This window comes from Trichoplusia ni, chromosome 1 (genome assembly GCF_003590095.1).
Source record: "Trichoplusia ni isolate ovarian cell line Hi5 chromosome 1, tn1, whole genome shotgun sequence".
NCBI lineage: Eukaryota > Metazoa > Arthropoda > Insecta > Lepidoptera > Noctuidae > Trichoplusia > Trichoplusia ni.
In genome coordinates, this window is record NC_039478.1 from 6519233 (window position 1) to 6540060 (window position 20828).

The window sequence follows — 20828 nt, forward strand, 5'->3', positions numbered from 1 at the left end:
AATTGATCTGTTGCCTCAAATGGCTTACCACCTACGTCCTTATTGCTTTTAACTTTGTTTCATCGACGAAATGATTTTATTAGCGAATCGAACGAGTTTCCTTATTGGCGAGTTTTTAACTTCCTTTCGAAATATAATTTCATTCTCTCTTTTCATTTTTACGTTTTTTGTTAGGTGGAAGCCTGATGATTACTTTGTCTATACATGATTTACATCATCAGACATTAATAGAAAAGAATCAGCTTTATAATCTACTGCCTTGGGAAGCGCCACCAAATTGACCATGCGTAAAAAAAACCTAACACATAAAATAGCAAGATCTTTAAATATCCACGCGTTTCATTGTTCGCTGCCGACCTCACTTTTAATTGTTTAACCCACATCTCAATCTAAACGTCTATCAAATGGACATAAGATAGCCATTAATCAAGCAACTAGTATGTTCTAAATAGCGTAGGTGTGAAAGCAGAACAATGCTTGATATTTTCAATGAATTCGTTAGGATAAAGTTGCATCAGACAGAAGCAAGTGTGCATTAAATATTGCGAAATTGCTATCTATTCATGATAAGGCTGGCTTGAATTGAGTGTTGCGTTGGTTAATGTAACATTATAATAAAAGGATAATTGCCGGCTCTGTCAATCAATGTTTGTTTAATTAATCATATTCTTTGTCTAGCCAAAGGTTATGCATTCACAATTTTAATGTGTACAACGACTTGTGTTCCAACTACTTTTGGTGTATTATTGTTAGTTAAGTCATTAGCTAATATGCTTTTGGTACTTAATACGATTTGTAATTCTGTTTTAATTTTTATCAATGTTAGAGAAAAATCATAAGTACTTAATACTTTTCCTAAATCATTAAAAATATTGTTTAGTTTTCGAAGTACGTGTTAATTATTATTTTTCTGTTTTTGTTCAAAGATTAATCTAACAAGCTTATAGTGAATTAACCGTGCACTCTCACGGTTTTAATTCACTCTTTAAGATTGTTTTCTTTTGTATATGTAACGGTGTTATTTTACGGCCACACACTGTTCTCATACAAAATTAATTCCACGTCTTTGTTTTGATCTCGTTCATTCAAATCTATGGTAAGATTCTTATTTTCTCTTCTCGTCACACTTTTGTACCCGTTTTCTTTTCTATCTATATCATCTTGATTTTTAACGACGGTCGAAATTGTAACGAGTTTATTGTCGTTTGAAAGCAAATCTCATTAAATTAAAAAAATACTTCAGGAAATATTTTAATAAATTAATTTAATGTTGGATTGTAAAAGTTTAACGACAAATTAAGTTTTTATTAATCAAGTGTCATGTTTCACAGACATTAAAATTTGCTCTTGAGATAAGGTTCCTAGAATTGTCATAATTGATCGTTATTTGTACAGAACTTGAACATGATTTACACTTTCTTCATGATTATGGATTTCCTCCCAACAATCTCGTCAATGTCTATTACAAAGATGAATTAACTTGAACATTAAAACCTAATCAAAGTCTGACAATATGCTTAAAAAATAAATATCCTCTAGCCTGTTGATCACAAATTACTCTTGCGGTATCTTGTGCAATGACCCTTCGGTCAGCTTACACGAATTAGCAAAAACAAAAAGCAATCAACTCTGAAGAGATAAAAAAAATTACGAAACCCAAATTACAAAGTATGATTCGATCAAAGATTATGAGTACCGTTGCAATGGATGGTTAAAGAATAGCTTTGTTCGAGTACGAACTGTAGCTAATTATTGCATCGGTTTAGTTCATGAATATTTGTTCGCAAGTAAGTAAGCAGGTATACTTCTTGTAGAGGAAGTTATCGTCTGTATAATATCCGCTACAAGCAAGGTATGCTTCAATGAAGGAAAGCGAAATGTGTTATCTGCGCATTTCATTTGCAATTTCTCCTCGTTTAAACAGCTATTTAAGGGGCTAGCTTTGCTGTCCGGCAGAAGTAAATCGTGATTTTACTTTTCTTAGTACACTCCTGTCTAATTTAAGATTACGGCCAATACGTCAATGTGGATGTAATAGAGGTACAATAACGCCTTTTTACAGTAAGACTGTTGCATTATTGAAGTTCGTGGAACATAGATATATGCTGTGAAGCTTCCGTTTTCGAAATGCATGTTTTATTTTGAAGGGTGATAGCCGGCACTCAGGACTTAAAATTTTGTTTCATGCATAAAGTTTTACCGAAATTTAGTTGTTACTGGATTTTAAGTGTGGCTATTTTTAAAATGACTCTCGTTAGCGACGGAAAAGGAAAGCATTATAATTTGTGTTGGAGGTGTAAAGCTAGAATAATAATTACTTCTAACCTGTAGTTTAGCAGTTAATAAGCGCATTGGGTTGTGTCTGAATGTTTTGGCTGTAGACGTTTCAAGCTTATTTTCCTTACATTGAATGATATATTTAACAGTTATTGGCATGATTCATTTAAAACATGGTTTTATTCGCTTTCCTGTTAGTTGCTTGCTGTAGTCCCAAGTAGACGCTTCACTGTAAATAAACCTTCAAACATTTTTCTCTATTTTAGGAGCAGTTCATTTGAAGAGAAGAAAGATCTCGTGAACGGAGAATTGTGAGACTTAGACTTTAACGATTAGTAAGTTTAGAAGTGTCAGTTGGAGTTTGGCGAATGAAGTCGAAGGTGGGGAAGTATTTGCCCACGGGCGGGCAAAAGGAAACTTATACTTTGCTTTCTGCGAGAAGGAGATACATGAAGAAGTTAATGTACGTATTTTTATTTTGTTGTTATTGACATGTACTTTTTCTCATGCTTTTTCTGTTCACTAATATTGATGAGTTCAAGGAAGTGTTTTATTGCGCCCTTCGGTTTTGAGGTTACTTAATTAATTGTCAATCTCAGTGGTGGACAGTACGTATCCAGCAAAAGCAATTTGCAAAGAGCCTAGTGATTTCTGTCAAAATGCTGATAAACAAACGGTGCCGTATTATCCATAAGGCACTTTAGGCCAGTGCCTAGGGGCCCACTATGACCAGGGGCCCACCACCAAAGTAGGAATCTAAAAAAAAACTCGACAAATTTTTCACTGAATGAAAATAACTTGAACCAAGCGGGCCCCCCGCTTGGTTCAAGTTATTTTCATTCACTTCACTCCTTTATTGCCTCGATCCCTCGAGGCCCCTAGATCCGGCCCTGTATACAAATGAGAACTTTGACAACAATAATTTAATAAACTTAAACAGAGAATACTGCTTTGCTTTTGCGAGATATTAAATAAAGTAGATACGTTAACAACCTTCTGCATTGTATTATGAACATCCTTTTGTAAATACCTTTATAATCCCGACTCTAATGCTTAAGTCAGAACTAATCATAAATACTAGTCCAGACATAACAGTGAACTATGATCCACAATAAATTCCTGATGATTACGAAGCACAGCTACACAATGACACTAATGTTGTTGAACAAGTACTGGCAGGCTCCCGTTACTGCGATACTCCATCATGATAGATAGACACGGCTTCAAGCCAGCTCGCAGATTGATCGATCTATCTGATGCATCTGATAATCGCTCTCTGGATCGGTTGATCGAGTTTCGTGGTACAGGGGCTTGGATACAATAGGGATGTTAACTCTTTTATTTTATGTGCGCCTGGTACTTTGATGAAAAGTTGGTGTATATTTATTGTTAACCCCAAGAAATAATGAATAACTAGAATTTTTTAATTAATTTAAAGTAACATAACGTCACAAACTGCTACAAAATTGTAATTTTGTATCAAATGAAATTTCGTTGTTTTGTGCATATGCATACATTTTGATGCGTTTTCAATAATTCAGTTGGTGTACTTTTTTCCTTTGTCTACTTACATTGATGTTTTCCCCGTATTATTACAATACCCTTTATAATTAGACAATTTATCAGGGACAATTGAACTAACCTAAAACCTAAGTCATCACGAAACATTCCGTGGCATATCAACTTTCCCAGTGATAATAAACTTGATAAAATAGTATATGATGGCATATTTATTTTGTTATGCACCTCATTACTACAGCACTAATTAAGAGACTTATTTAATTATCATAAATAAATAAGCAATAATTCCCAACAGGAAAATTGTGTTTTATATTGTTGTAATGATTGTAATTAACTTTGCGTATATTACAAATATGTTCGAAATAATTAATTCCTATTATGGCAGTTGTTTGGTATTCTGCTGCAGTTTTATAAGCGTAATATTATAACATTGTTCACATTACAATAACAATATTAAACGGTTCAGGTTAATATTAATACTAAAATTTGTTTGTTAGTCATACTTATACGCCTAAAGTCTAAACCACTGAACCATTTAAAAAAAAGTCTTGCATTATCAATAAATATAAATGTGCATAAGCCTTAACGTTAAACAGTTTGCATTACTTTAAAGGAATAAAATCTTTTCTTCAAGCTATACAATAAACGTGAACTGCATAACAATCAGTCCAGCAATTTCATAGGCGAACCTAAACAAACAAACCTTCCGTCCTAAGAAACGATAGACTTAAACCGTCAATTTGCAATGTGTTGCTGGCGCGTGCGCATGTCAAAATGCCATCGGCTAACGGCGTACGCGCACCTGCGATTACGTACCTCCGGACCGCCGATTATACCCAATAATACCCGATTATAACACATAATACATGGTGTTAGATATTATGATTACAGCTTTCAAACTACAGAATGTTTTGTGCCGTCATCCCTGTTATTAAGAGCTTTTTTATGTGTATTTTTTTCCGACGCGTGCGCAATTAGCGTTTCGTATGAGCAAAGTATTTAGAGCGAATAATGAAGAGAAACTAATGATGGTTATTACGGACATTTTCGTGGTCCCGCAATGAACAATGATAACAAGATTAATATGAATAAATTCTGTATTTAAAGTGTAGTTTATATGTATGTTTAGGTCAATCACATTTCTATTGTAAATTATTTCAATGACTGCTTATATTACGGTAATTGTATTCTAACTATTTTAAGTGCACCCAAACGGCGTCTCATTCCATTTTAAATCGAAATTTTATTCAGTTGCATACCTAATAGTGTAAATTTTAATACTGTATTAGAATATTCTCTTTAACTGACATAGTGATACTAATAATATGAAAATAATTTTACTACTTTATTACTTCAATAATTTAATTTAATTTTATAGGCTCCTTGAATAAATGCAATATCTGCTCTAGTTCCTACAGACGTTTATAAAGGACTAAATTTAACAGATTCTGGTTTTTTTCCTTAGTATAAGAATTAGCAATACTCGATTTATTACAACTATGCAAAGATGTCTAAGATGACTAAGATTTAATAACCGTAAAATAATTATATTTATAAATATCCCGATAGTCTTTTCTTTCGTGACTATAAGTCAAATGACGAATCAAATCGAACATTCATATCAATGATATCACTATAAATAGTTCAATAAAACTGTAACCAGCTTTCCTATAAAATTTATTGGATGACAAATCGCACTGTAGAAATTCCACCAACTTGCAACCAGTTCCGTGTCCAAATGACATACCAAAGATGTGAATGCTGTACCCCAGTCTAATTTCACAGTTCGTTCATTGTTTCTATTACCCGGCTGTCAAGGAACAGGCGGCCTACAATCGTCTACAAAGAAATTTTATTGGGATTGTGTGAGTGAGGGAGCGTTACTCGCCGCTGCGCTGTGGAAAGCGCCATCTCGCTCTCATAACTGCAGTCGTGTTAGTTAAAGAGGTCGTGGTAAGGGGTCTGTTCGGGGCTATTACATTAAATTTCACCATGACAACTCCTGTGACTTATGTTATGATCCGGTCACGGAACGTTTCTCTTGTGTTCTTTGAAATGTATTGAGTTCCTGATTCTGGAATTTAAAGGATTCATTTTGTTAGTTGAATGCTTTTGAGTATTTGTTTGTTCAATTTTGTCTGTAACAACACGTGAAAGCTTAACAATTCTAGGAAATAAAACTTTGATTCTTTGATTTTGACGTATAGTTATAACGGCAAAAAGTGACAACAGAAATTTGATTGGATTAACTCTACAATTTCTGTTATCGATCGATTGAAATCTATGTAAAGAAAAGCTAGCGGGCGGAAATTTTCAGCAATTATAAAACGGCTGGACTGATTTTGATAAAATTGGCTTGCAGTGACGTAAAAACGTCGTGGATCTATTAATTATTTTGTACATTTCATATGAAGACATTAATATCAAATAGTCAATAATTATACTTCATATTCATTTGTGACTCGTACAAAACTATCCTTTAAAAATATCCAGGGCCAAGGTGCAAGTCGTGGCTATTTTTCAAAACCCCTCAACACAATCTTAACATGTCTAAACTATAGAGTACGAGATGTTTTAATATTGTTCGAAGTGAAGACAGGTGTTTATTTATGTTCTTACTTGTTCATGTGTTTTGTGAAAATGATTTGTATATTTTTTAATATGGTGTCTTTTGTTATTTGTATCTAATTGTTTATTTAATTTAATAGCCAAATGTTATGTTATTCCAGATATCAGATAGATAATCATAAAAATTACACTATTTTTAGTACTTAAAATATATTTCGTCATCTAATTATTGTTATATGTCGAGATGTAAAATCGAGATTCCTAATTCTGTGATTTTTTTTCCCCTCTGTCCTCTGGTTTTGCTCAAACAAAAGAAAATTGAATTAAACACAAACATTTCGTAATTAATATATTAAAAGCTGGAATTTAAAACTGAAACATGTAGCATAAGTTAATTAACCTTTGCTTTGACCGTCGTAAATACATAATATTATTATTTAAACTAGTTTCTCCCTTTGACAGCGAGACCGCATAATTTAATCGGCTTTAAATTAATCACGGTTTTCGCTTTAAAATTGTTTTCGTCAAAGGTTTTGGGATATTTAGAGTATGAGGATGACAATGTTGGTAATTCGGGAAGGGGTGCGAAGGATCAAAGGGGACTGTGTCCCAGATAGGTGTATTTCGACATTATATTGTAGAAAGCTCCTTATAGAAGGTGTGATTTCCGTATTTTCCGGTTTCCTGGATTAAACTGAGAGCTCTACTATTTGTTCTCAAAGGACTGTTGTCAAGCGAGATGGCGCTCTACATTGTGTATATTTGCGTCTCGCTTTAATAACGGTGATAGGTCGATCGATTTCATTATTTGCAAACTTTTTACCACTTAATTATTAGCATTAGTAGTAAAAAACGAATGTTACCAAATCTGATCTTCTATATAATACTTCTCCGAGTCTCCCACTACCATATTCAACTACTTTTAAAAGTATTTTTGGTATCAAAGCTGATAATTTAATTTCTATAACTATCTGCACTATACAGATATATCATTAGTAGTTTGGAGTACTGCCAACTAGTAGGCAGTAGGCACCAGTAGTTTGCTCTCACGTTCGACTTGAGCTCATGATAGTTAAACACCTGATACCGTCGTTTCCGACCTCCTTAACTTTACCGGGTAGAACATAAGTGGATCTTATTGACTTGTACCGTGTTTCGATAAACTTAAGTTCGTGCTTTAGAAGCTCCTATTATGGTAACCACTCGATATACAGGTATAAATTAAACTGGTACTTCAATATAATTTTCTGATCAGATCAGAAGGCTGGTCTATATTTTGCCCAAAGAATTAGCATTGCCATACAACGTGGCAATGCAGCCAGCCTTCTCGGCACGTTTCCCGACTTTGGCAAGGATGAAGAATATGAAGATGTCTTTTTTGACGCTTTGTAAATAATGTATATTTTTCTTTTTATATTGATATAGTTTTAAAAATGTAAACATTAGTTTAATTTATTGTAATAAATAGGTTGAATTATAAAGTATATTTCTGATATAATTTTCCACAACGCCATCTAGTTCAAAACTAAGCACAGCTTGCATTGTAAGTGCCTACTAAACAACTGCTAAATATGTCTTAATTATCTTATAAACAGAACAAATAATCGTGCTGACAAGTTCAGTTTTCAGTTTAATTTTGTCATTTTCTGAGGGATTCTTAAGGAACCAAATTTTTGTCTTCCAACAATTTAATTCACGATATCAGTGAGTTGTTAGTGAAGTTGTTACTTTTATTTGACGTTAAATGTTAAAAGTACAAAATTTATTCACAAAACCAGTCGATAAACATTTATCGAGTGGTTTCATAATAGACCCCGCGCAGTGGAAACCAAACCCTGCTAAGTTAGCACGCCACAAGGAACTTAGGACTGACCTATTTAAACCCAGTTTTGACGCCGTATACATAAACAATGCATAGCAAATTGTTTATCACTCATCAGTGAATATCGACGTTCAAAAATAAAGCAAAACAAAAGACTGTTTAAAATAAGAAACGTATATCATTCGCTTAAATGGAATATCAAATATTTTGATTTAGTAAAAAGGGAAAGGTTTTATATAAAAAAAGACCACCCCTTGGGTATTTAAAGGTGTAGGCGCCAGAGCAGCTGCATCCTCACTCAAGCTTTTTATTGACATGAACATCTATCCAAGCTTCAAATAAAATGGTCTATTAGTACTCGAGATCTGATAGTTTTATTAAATCCTTCCGTTCTTGTGAGTAATAAACTTTCATAAAATCCTTTAAATTGATTCTACAGGGGATTACTTAGATTTTTACTTCCCGAAGTTTTCTATTTTTGCGGGTCTCAATGATCGATTAGACTGCAAATAAAATAAATAAACGTCTTTAAATAAATTAAATCATGATTTTAATTACGAATATAACAAACATCCCTTAAACACATTATCATGGGACTAAAACGTAAAGACTCGCTATTTCAGTTACACTTTTAAAAACGGTCATTGTAAAGCGCATTAACATCCAGTAATCATCACATATGTATTTATAGTATATGATATTAAGATTTACACGCTGTAGATCTCATTCTGGATCTTCCTCTAAGCGTCAAGGGGTCCGTGCTCGGGGCGGTACTTGACGTTGCATCCGTCGTTGGCGAGACGGCCGTCCTCACGCAACTTCTCGAACTCCTCACGCTCGTACTTGGTGAATCCCCACTTCTTGGAGACATAGATCTTCTGGCGACCAAACGTAAAAAAAGTAAAACGCAAGTACAGCAGGAAGTAAGTACATCGAACTGCAAAGAATTTGTACATCGTACAAGTAATCTTGTGTAATCTTAAGTCATCGACAAAAATAGCCCGAGGATCTCATTCAGCTGTATTGAATTACATCAAACGTTTTAAAGTTCGCACGTCATATGTAAAACGCAAATTAAAAACAGATTATTATAATGTGTTGTTTTGTTTTGTTATTTCAATATTATGAGTGTTTAAAATATATGCACTAAGCGTCATATTTTCAAGTGGCAAGTAGTGTTTACGAGAGGTATCAATTGAAATTTTTAGATTAAAGAAAAGTTTTCAGTCTAATTTTTCATCTGATAAATACTACCTATTCAATTAGCCTTAAGAAAAAATGTATTTATTCAATGGTGGTGAAATTAAAATAGACGCGTAAATGAGCAACGGATTGATCAATTAAGGGTTGTGTTTTTTTAAGTAACTCAACCCTAACCACCTTTTGCATTTTTTACTACTATCCGACCAAGATTATAATCAGTTAAGTCAAACAATTAACTTTGATGACGTATTCGACATGTTAAGACAATAAAAATAAATTAAGGAACTTATGATCGTAGATTAAATTGCTTTCAAGTTATTGATAGTTAATTATTTTGATTAAGAGGTACAGGTGTGGGCTGTTGAATTATAATATACGTTAATGTGTTAAAAGTGTTTTTTTTCTTGTTTTGATTAAGGCTCCTAGGTTTGAAGTTTGCTTTAATGATGTCATCGTAATCTGAGTGACAGAAGATAGAAGATCACTTTTGATGAATTTATGAGTAGGTATACTTGGCATTGAGAATACGGAAAGTTCATGTAATCTGAGTGACAATATTAATAAGAACTGTCAAGATTTAATTAATAAATGTTCTAAGCTTTGATGTCTACAAAATGAACAAACATAATAGCTAGTTTTTTCCATACTGCGACAGAAAGAGAAGATATTTTAATCATGCCAGTTATTAATAACAAAAAAATTACACAGTCCTGCGTTAGAAAGAGTGTATTAATTAGTAGTCAGTTACAGATAACAAAAAATTGACACACGATGTAACTTAATTTATATTGCTCTTTAAACTCGTCGAGTCAAGAATGAAATTTCTTTGTCTGTCTGTCTCAGAATTCGCAACACACTTCCTTACAGCAAGTCTATAGTACGTAGTATGTGTACTTCATTGCCGAACTAAACTTCTCTGATCTCCGAAAGCACTAAACACATCACGCACTACATCCTTCATTACTCTTAAATATTCAGGCATCATTTTCCAAGCAATCCTTGGAAAATTATCTCGCAGAATAGAATCCCCTCCTAAAATGCCCGGCTTTTCCCCGGAGGAATATGCAACCTCTTTGTTGTGATTCACACGTTCGCCAGACACTTTTTAAAAGGCTTTTGTCAGGTTTTAAGTGTTACTGTCACTTGTATACATATAGGTACCTGACTTGGTACTTTTAGTGCGTGGAAATGTTGATGGAAGTTTTTCGTTGAATTATGTTTGGTGTTTAAGGAAGTTTTAGCCCTTTTTGATGCGGATTGTACTGCTAATACATTTTTCATCGTGCATAATGATTAAGTAAAAAAATAATAATTTCGCAAATAATAATCTTTGATTAAAACCTATCTTTTCATACGCATTTAAACCTATCTTTTCATACCCCAGCATTTTTTTAACTTAATGATTACCAGTTTTCAGTATTAAGTAATTCAGCGAGAAATCGATTTATAATAGACCTAAGTCGCTAATCGTTACAATATCGCCCGCATCCATACCGCACTAATTGGTTACCGATCAAAAACCGATTATTTCATCTCTATTTTAAATTTCAATCGATTATGCTTAATTAATTACTTGATTGTTAGCAACGACATTTCTCACGCATTCACTTATTTCACACCTCACTGGTCTTAACTTCAAGTGGTCCTTATTCTATTATCGAATATTTTACTCATTCGATATTCAAATAGAATGAACTCGTACGCCTGAAGGCAGGTGTAAAAAGGACCAAAATCTTGTTTACGTTAATAATAATAATACCAGCCAGACCGTTTTAAGACTTTCATGCAAATCTTTAACAAACTCTTTGGCTGCTTCATCTAATGACAAAACTACTAACTTCATTGAAATGCAATGTAAGACTTCTCAAAAAGAAATACACTTTTTCTTTATTGGTTCTTGACTATTTGTCTACCTGAATTCCAGGTTTAATGATCTAAGAAACAAGTAAGTACCATGTGTGAACTAATATGAAGGATGAAGTTACTCCTGTCTGTTTGTGTGTATGTATTGTCAAGTGTCACACAGACGTAATCGCATTGCGCATGTGACTTGACATCGATCTCGTAATAGAATCTACCAAGATTCCATGAATTACGTTGATGATCACGTATATTCGATTTCAATTCAGTTTTAATGTAGATAAGACACGGTTTGCATTGTCAACTTGTCGGATTCCTTATTTTTTGCTTAAAACAATTTCAATTTAAATTCTTATACGAATAAAACATATTTTAGTTTGTCAAAAAAACAGTTTGCTTATATTTTTCACGTATTGATATGAGTAAGAAATTCCTTCTGAAATAGGAAACTGTTATTTAATTGCATTTAAGTACTTAAATGGAAGTAATGCCAATGAACTACAGTTTCATGGATTCATTTCACGGATAAAATAGGAACTGAGTATTTTCCTTAAATCCTTAAAAGGAATCTATACCTAGCTCTGTAAATATACCAAATACATTATTTCGTCATTTTATAATTGTTTTGGTAACAAATGGAATTAAAAATCTGAGTATTTTGAGTAGGCAACGAGGTATAGTAATTTATCGACAGAAGCAAATCACTTCAACGTTTTTTCTTATAACTACGAATTGGAATTCATTGAAGGCTTCCAAAGGACTTTTATTACCTAAATAAACAATCGTTAATGTACTAACAGTTAAAACCAAGTAAAGCTACTAGCACACACTACAAAACGTAATTACAATTTATAGTCGACGACTACAGACCACACAAAATATAGAACAACCTTATTACAATGTAGTAAGATTGAATTTCCCTTACCTTGTTCTATATGCTCAAGTTGACAAATATCCTGTATGGATGTACTCTTAAACACAAGCGACTAAGGTTGAATTTCCCTTACCTATATAGATTTTATAGTTAACCTATATCCTGATTTATATTCCTCTCAAAGGCGTTAGTTTTACGTTGCAATGGCTTCTTCAGGTCGCCCGGAGACTAGGTCAACATATCCGTTTCGAAGCAGGTTTTATTGCCCAGGTATGAGTTCACATGCATCATATATGTGTGATGTGAGTGTTCTAGTTATTTGATATGCATGTTTTGTTACGTTCTGCATATACTTGTGATTTACTCGTATCTCTTCAAGTGTTAAGTTTTTCATGGATCTTCTTTGGAAATCTTCTCATTAGATTTTTATATTCACAGTCAAACTGCGTGTATGACATTAAAAGCAAACCAAAGAGGCAAGAAAGTTAAGCTTTTGATATTGAAGAGTCTTGAGAAGTTAATAAGAGATTGTTTTACATATTACAAAATATGCAACATTTCATTTCTCAACTGAAATAAACTGAAAAATAACTAAAAGAACTGATAAATAGATATCTATTTGATTACCGAAATAACATTTCTCTTTAAATAACAACAACAGTGCCTTTCGTGTTATAACTTAGAACATTTCGAAAACAAAACAGGATTAACCACAGTCTAAGATAATGTACAAATGGGGCCACAAATTTCACCCAGCCTAACATAAATTGCGATTAGTCTAACAGAAAAAAAGACAAACCAGTTTCATTTGGCCGGACTTGTAAAAGTAAGTCGGAAACTCCGGCTTCCGAACTGCCGGTGCATGGAAACAGTCTTTAACAGTTGTTTATTGACTTTAAAAAGCACTTAATGGTTCCGTACTTGCTAGATTACTTTTTATATGACGAATGGACTGTGTTAAATGTGTACCTACTTGATTATTTTTTTCGCTTTTGAAGGAAAAGCCGGCAAGAAATGACCACGCTGATGTTAAAAATTTGTTTGTTTGTAAATTTTTTACGTTGAAAAGAGTACTATAGTTATTGTTCAATATTTCATACCGAGGTATATAACAATATGGGCTAGCCGCAGACAAAAACTATTACCACATAATTATGTAATTTCATAAATATGCAAATATGTATAGTATAGGTAATTTTAATTACAGCAGAAATTTCATATTCTATAAAAACTAAGCAAACGAATAGTCACTTGTGACAAAATTGAGGCATCTCGAAAATTAATTACAATTTACAAGGTAATTATAATTAAGTTAATTACCGAAACCAATTTAATTACAACTGAGACAGAAGAGTAACGATATGCCTATTTTGTAATTAGTAAAGTTCAAAATTGCTTGAATAATGCCCGACAAACAATTAAAGTGGATTCAAATAATTGTAGTTTACTCTAGTCAAAGTTTGCTGCTTGTTATAAATGCTTTAATATATTATATCAAAATTAACAAATCCTTTGCCGTTTCCTCATTATCTTATCAATTGAAGAAAAAAAAAATTAAGGAGTTACAAAACAGCCAATATGCGCACTTATAAAATAACTAGCTGACCCAGCAAACGTTGTTTTGCTGATTTTTTTTTCTAGTTGCATGCATTTTTAATGCCACATTATAAAAAAGAAAAACAAACAATTTTTTTTTTGTGTAAGCTATAACTTAGGGGTATGAAAAATAGATGTTGTTCTATTCTCAGACCTACCCAATATGTATACAAAATTTCATAAAAATCGTTTGAACCGTTTCGGAGGAGTACGGTAACTAACATCGTGAGACGGGAATTTTATAGACAAGAATGTGATTAAAACTATTTTGCTTAACAATAACAATTGTTATTAGGCTAAAGCTCTCTTAAATTCATTTCAGAATTGAATTATTCATAATACAGAAAGCTTTTTGTCTCAATTTCTACTTCATCATCATTACCAAGTTTGCATAACCTACTGCTGGGCATAGACCTTTGTTTTGGCCATTCTCAAGCTTATCTTCCTTGGCTTCCTATTTCCCTATAATTCACAGCTAAGTACACAACAATCTTCGAGTAAGTGCTAAAATCTAGACTCATGCTGCAAACTTTCTGTACAGCCTAGAAAGTCTTAAACAATGTAATAACTATCGTGAGACTGATTCATTATTAAATGATGTAACGGTTTACTCACGCGTATTTATCGGGGTAGCCCGACTAGTTTCGGACCCAACCGGAGTCCTTAATCATGAGCAGACGCGGCGGGATCGCGAGTCGAACTGACGTCAGCGGCCGCGCATCTCGCTGCGTAGCGCCGCGCCCGCGCCGTGAGCGGCGGTGGGGCCGGCGACGCCGGTGGCGCGGGTGGGGGGTCTGCTGTCGTCATTGGCATCGTCCGTGCTCCCGTACTGGCTGAGTCAGTGCATACTATGCTGACCGCGTCGCTCTCCAGGCTTGGCTTCATATGACATAACGCAGCATTCAGTGCTGGTTTCCACGCTGCCGGCAGTGTCCATCCACGGTCTCTGTTGAAATTCGGGTGACGGCTGATTTCTATAGCCTCCCGTACTTTTCGCGGCACGAAGTATTTCTCCTTCGCTAGTACGGAGGCTTTGTCAAAACGTATGAAGTGTGCCGTCCCCGCATTACACACATGTTCTGCCACTGCCGACTTGTCGGTGTCCATGTTCTTCATGCTGCGTATGTGTTCGCCCAGTCTGGTTGCTACATTACGCCGGGTTTCCCCAATGTAGCTCAGGCCGCAATCGCACGGTATTTTGTATACTCCCGGGAAGTCTAAAGGATCCTTGTCCTTGGGAGAGCGGATCATCTGTCGCAGTTGTCCGGGCGGCCGATAGATCGTCTTGATGCTATATCTCCGGCGTAACAAATCTCGTACGCTGCTGAACCGAGCACTCGCTCTATGCGACCATGATTACGTCAATGCGGAACTGAGGCATGTACGTGACGTATTAGAGCGCAACGGATATCAGTGGCGCAAGTGTAGACGTCTCCTGGGATCTGCGGGTGAAGCTCGTAAGCGTCCGGCGGAGGCTGAGCGGACTCCTGCGTACTTACCGTACGTGCAGGGTGTCACAGACAAGATAGGTCGCTTGTTACGCCGGAGATATAGCATCAAGACGATCTATCGGCCGCCCGGACAACTGCGACAGATGATCCGCTCTCCCAAGGACAAGGATCCTTTAGACTTCCCGGGAGTATACAAAATACCGTGCGATTGCGGCCTGAGCTACATTGGGGAAACCCGGCGTAATGTAGCAACCAGACTGGGCGAACACATACGCAGCATGAAGAACATGGACACCGACAAGTCGGCAGTGGCAGAACATGTGTGTAATGCGGGGACGGCACACTTCATACGTTTTGACAAAGCCTCCGTACTAGCGAAGGAGAAATACTTCGTGCCGCGAAAAGTACGGGAGGCTATAGAAATCAGCCGTCACCCGAATTTCAACAGAGACCGTGGATGGACACTGCCGGCAGCGTGGAAACCAGCACTGAATGCTGCGTTATGTCATATGAAGCCAAGCCTGGAGAGCGACGCGGTCAGCATAGTATGCACTGACTCAGCCAGTACGGGAGCACGGACGATGCCAATGACGACAGCAGACCCCCCACCCGCGCCACCGGCGTCGCCGGCCCCACCGCCGCTCACGGCGCGGGCGCGGCGCTACGCAGCGAGATGCGCGGCCGCTGACGTCAGTTCGACTCGCGATCCCGCCGCGTCTGCTCATGATTAAGGACTCCGGTTGGGTCCGAAACTAGTCGGGCTACCCCGATAAATACGCGTGAGTAAACCGTTACATCATTTAATAGTCTTAAACAATGGATTGTAAACACATAAATTACAAGCTATGCTGAATGTTCTGCTAGACAGAATACGATCTTACTTGACCTTGAGGTCACCGATGCGTTGACGACCTTGTTTCTTATTGTTATATGTATTACATACTTTGTATTACATATAGATATGTATATTATGTTGTATGTAACTGTAATGATTTCCAAGGTAAACAGTAAACTTAGAAATCTTGCTTTATATAGAACTAGCTGTTCGCGACTTCGTCCGCGTGGTTAGAAGATTTGAACGGAAGCCCTCGAAGATGAATAATTTTCCATTGTATCTTGGCTCCTATTAGTAAAACCTTCCTCGATGAATGTTCTATTCAACACAAAAATATTTTTTCAATTTGAACCAGTAGTTCCTGAGATTAGCGCGTTGAAACAAACAAACTCTTCAGCTTTATATATCAGTATACATTGACGTCGATATTGAAGTACTAGTACAACTTAAAATACTTTACACAAATATATGGTTAAGTCAATGCGAGTGAAACTGTCTTTATTTGTGTGATGCAACGAATATAAAATAAATTCCTTCCTACAGGCCGCTGGCTCGTGTCATACATATTTTTAATTAAAAAGAACGACTTCCTTACTCAGCAAGTTGGCAACTTAGTCCTTGTGATGTTGAAGCTTTCATGAACATTCACAAGACTCCCAAACTCAGAACCATTTGCTTTTCAATCAATGACTTATACTCCTAGCTCTCATCTTCCCAAGACCAGAACTTTCGCTTCACTTGCATAAAACCGAGTTCTTCTCAAGATTCTCAAGAGCAAACTAATTCACACGTATAAGGCGGCCAGATGTAAAGCAACACAATTAACTTGATTTATATACCGGATATGTTATATTCCTTATTTCACGGTCGCCTCACTTACTCTCCCAACTTTTTATTTTTACACGCATGAGAAATTTATATGAATGGAACTAGATACGTTTGATAGCAGCTTGATAGATTTGACTTACATATGTTGTTTATTTAGGATGTGATAAAACGATAAGTTACGTTTAAATGAATGAAAACAAAAAAGAAAAAAAAGTGCATACACAAACACAGTAAATACTACACTTTGAAAGTGCTCTTTGCAAGCTCATTGTATGTACGGTGACATAAAATGTGTATCAAAATTAAAAAGGAAAAATAAGTTGTATAACAATAGATATCAAATCGAAATTAATGTTGGAAAAAATATTGTATTAACCTCAATGAATATGTAAATTTTGCACTTTTTATATCGTTAACATCAGTAGTCGGTAAAGAGCTATTTCGGCAAGAATCAGCTTGCAATTCCTATACAAGTAACACAGGAATTTCAATGAAAAATGATTTATTGCATGTACAGTCGACTAGTAAATACCAACCCTTTATTGCAGCACAAAGTTATGCAAAGTGATCTCATTAAATTCATAATAAACTATCGGAAGAACTTAAATTATGGTAACCAAACATAGTTTACAATCTATTGCACCGTTTGTAGAGAACCATCAATAACATCGCGGTTATAAACACGCAATGTGTTGGTCATGAGGTTATTTATTGTTTTCGCGTGATACTTTCAGTAGAGAGATTTAAATTATGGCGATAAGCACGGCGAAAATGTGGTTAACGGTGTCTTGCGGAACTCACTTCTTGTTAAACGGAAACTAAGAAATGGATCTTTAAATCTTATAAGCACGATAAAGAGAAGAGAAGAAAGAGGATGTAGTCTATGTTATTATGAGGTGGAAATGTCGAACCAATTAGAGCCCCTTGTATGCTAGAAACCTATTATCAGCTGGTAATTTGTCCATCAATGACGATGTTAAATCAGTGATAACATTACCTGTCGATTGAAAAGTCTGCGGAGGAACTTTGCAATCTAACGTCCAATGAACCCAATGAAAATGAGCAAAGTATGAAATTAAACTATAAACAAATTTTAAGAATATTTTATTAAATTAAAAACTCTCAAACATACAAGGTATTCAGTAACTTCGGGTGGCAATATTATTATAAGTGAAATTACTGAAGCGCCCGGAGCTTTTCAAAACGTATTTGTATGTATATTTTGAGGTAGGAACGCGCCCCTAAGATCAACATACATATTGTATTTATACGAAACGACAGGCCTGCAACCGGCACCGGCGCATAAATAAAATATTCCCGACTGAATACAATTGGTGTCTGAACACGTGTTGTTGGGATGAGTCAGGCAGACAAAAATATGACATATCCGACGCTACACTGGTCTCCCCTGTCATATTAAGTTGATAATTGATTGACATTCCTAAATATACTTCTTACTTTCTGCACTAAATTTTGTATTACATATCTATATTGCATTGTTTTGTTTTTTATTTGGCTTGTCTGATCTTTATCAATTGTCGGAAGATGGTTACTTTTTCTATCGCGTATGAGGAACGGGAATATCTCGTATTTTTAATGAAAAAAAAATTTTTTTTTCGCAATTAACCCTTGGATGGCAGACACATTGAAATATTCAGTCGTGACAGCAAATTGAAAAACAACAAACATTTTGTATCAGAGGAACATCTGCCAATCAAATTTATTACGAACGGACAACAATGCCACCCTTCAACACGGCGAAATTAGGCTAAGTCGAAAAACAAACAGTGCTTGATTGAGTCGCTGAATACCGGTTTTATCAACCATTTAATGTAAGCAGGGGAGATTTAATTTGGAAAACCATTATCTTGGTCATAACGCTACGCTAGGGTCCGCGAAGGGCGCACAGAATGGTCAGTTAATTGACGCATAAATCACAGGCTGGAACCATTATTACTTGCACAAAGTTCCGTTGTCTGACAACAGATGGGGTCATCGTCGCGTGCACTTTTGTTTATATTATTTTGATACCAGTAAATTGTTTAAAACCGGTTCTCTCGATTTTTAAGTTTTGCTGTCACCGTTTATTATATACCATTGAATTTTTTCAATGAAATTCTTTTTTGACTCGTGCCGTTAAATGAGTAATCAGAGTACTATTGAATTTGAATAACAGAGCAAAATAGCGCATGATTTACGCTTTATTTGTTCTTTGTGTAAAATTAACAAAATAATTTTGATTTTGAATGTGAGTTCGAACACTCACCGTTCATCTTTTGTACGTACAAGTCAGTCTTTGTATAAACAAAATAAACAAAAATGAAAACACAACCACAAGTCAGAACATAATCTAATTTGTTCCGTACATTCACGAAAGTAAAAGAATTCGAGCCGTTTCCAGTGTAGCGATTTATGATACCTTTCCGTCACGCTTCGAGCGAAGTTTATTCTGTAAAGAATAAAAAGAAAAAGGAAAATCTTTGCATAACTTAATCCTGAGCGACGGTCGACCAGTAACGAGGTCTATTGTCGAACACTCTATTATATGCCTTATGTCATAGGCCTTGTTAAGAACAGGCCTGCATAAAACCTATGTCCTATGCAGGCCTATAAGAAACGTCGCATAAAAATGAACAATGATTGATGGTTCATAACGATGAACACATGAAAGCTGTAAAAAACCCATAAAATGCGATAGACTATAAAATATTGGTATTCCTGTTTGTTCCTTGTTGGTTTATAAATGAACTTTTCTTTAAGTTTAAATTAGATTTTTTATTGTTTGTTCGTAATAACAGGGATTTTTAAACTTAGATGAGTAAGATGCACTTTGAGGAGTATATACTTTTGTAAGTTAGGTTTTATGTTCAGTGGTAGGTGTGTTGTACGTGGATCATTTTTATAAAAACTATTTAATAATAATGTTGTTCGATAATAGAGCTTATTTATTTCACAGTCAAAATATTACAACTGACAGTGAATGAAACAAATGAAATGAAATGTTAAAACAAATTTGACAACGATAAAATGTCTTCGTAAAATATTTGAGTGATTAAAATAATTTCGTTAAATTTAACAAAAAGATAAAAACAGTTTTACTTAAATGTGTATCGTTAAATATCTTTTACAGCGCCATCTATCCGTTACACCAAAATTCAATCCCTATTTACTTCCAAAAGCGCCATCTATCAGAACATGTGGAACTAACTCAATCTACACTTGACTAAATAGTTATTTATTTGTCCACCAGGCGGCAGCACGTGTCGGCGCCATGGAGTTCTACGACACCATCAACAGGGGGCACTCGCGCTCAACACGAGCTGTTCGAGTTGCTCGAGCGAGTGCAATGTTCTCGTTTAGACGACCAGAGGGCAGTACTGCCGCCGTATTTTTCTCAGGTAAGTAGTGTTACCCGAATTCAATTTAACTTTAAAGTGTTTTAAAATGTCTCCCTCTTTTTTTCGGTAATCTGATATAGCAACACTGAATTTAATAGGGAGCCCATCAGTCAAGTGACTTTAAATTAAAAAACCTATTAAGAAAAAATATGATTAATTGCAATAACTCCTTACGACGCCCGACGTTTTACAGACAATGATTACCTTTGGATTATCTCTATAAATATTAATTATTGACAATAGACTTGAGTAAGTGTCTATTAATATAAACATTGCATTGTTTTATTGCATAATTTACCTCATATCCTTTGACAAACTGTAGCGTCTCTGTCTATTTGTGTATTGTAAGGTTTTAACTTCTTAGTATTAACAATGTGAGAAAAAGATGACTTAATCTTTCAAATGTTTATAGATTGGTCGGCTAGGGCGCAGTTTCACAAGAGTTTCAAATTAGTGTACTTATACTGATACATATTATAGCAGAAAAAACATCAGTTGTACTAAAAACAACACTTTATTTACCACTAGCTGTTGCCCGCGACTTCGTCCCCGTGGGAAGAAGATATAAGTTATGATTTAGGTATACCTGCCCGGT

The 20828-nt window shown here is 35.2% G+C and overlaps 1 protein-coding gene across 5 annotated transcripts in view; it reads left to right on the forward strand.

Moving 5' to 3' along the window:
* LOC113492131 (rap1 GTPase-activating protein 1) overlaps nt 1-20828 on the forward strand; it is a 276804-nt gene that overhangs the window by 161164 nt on the left and 94812 nt on the right. For 3 of the 5 annotated variants that reach the window (XM_026869483.1, XM_026869491.1, XM_026869499.1), the window contains one exon: nt 20086-20233. In XM_026869483.1, coding sequence (XP_026725284.1) covers nt 20086-20233 — 148 coding nt within the window. Of the gene's footprint in view, nt 1-2543; nt 2741-20085; nt 20234-20828 lie in introns of all 5 variants that reach the window. The other 2 variants (XM_026869458.1, XM_026869466.1) reach the window with 1 other exon arrangement.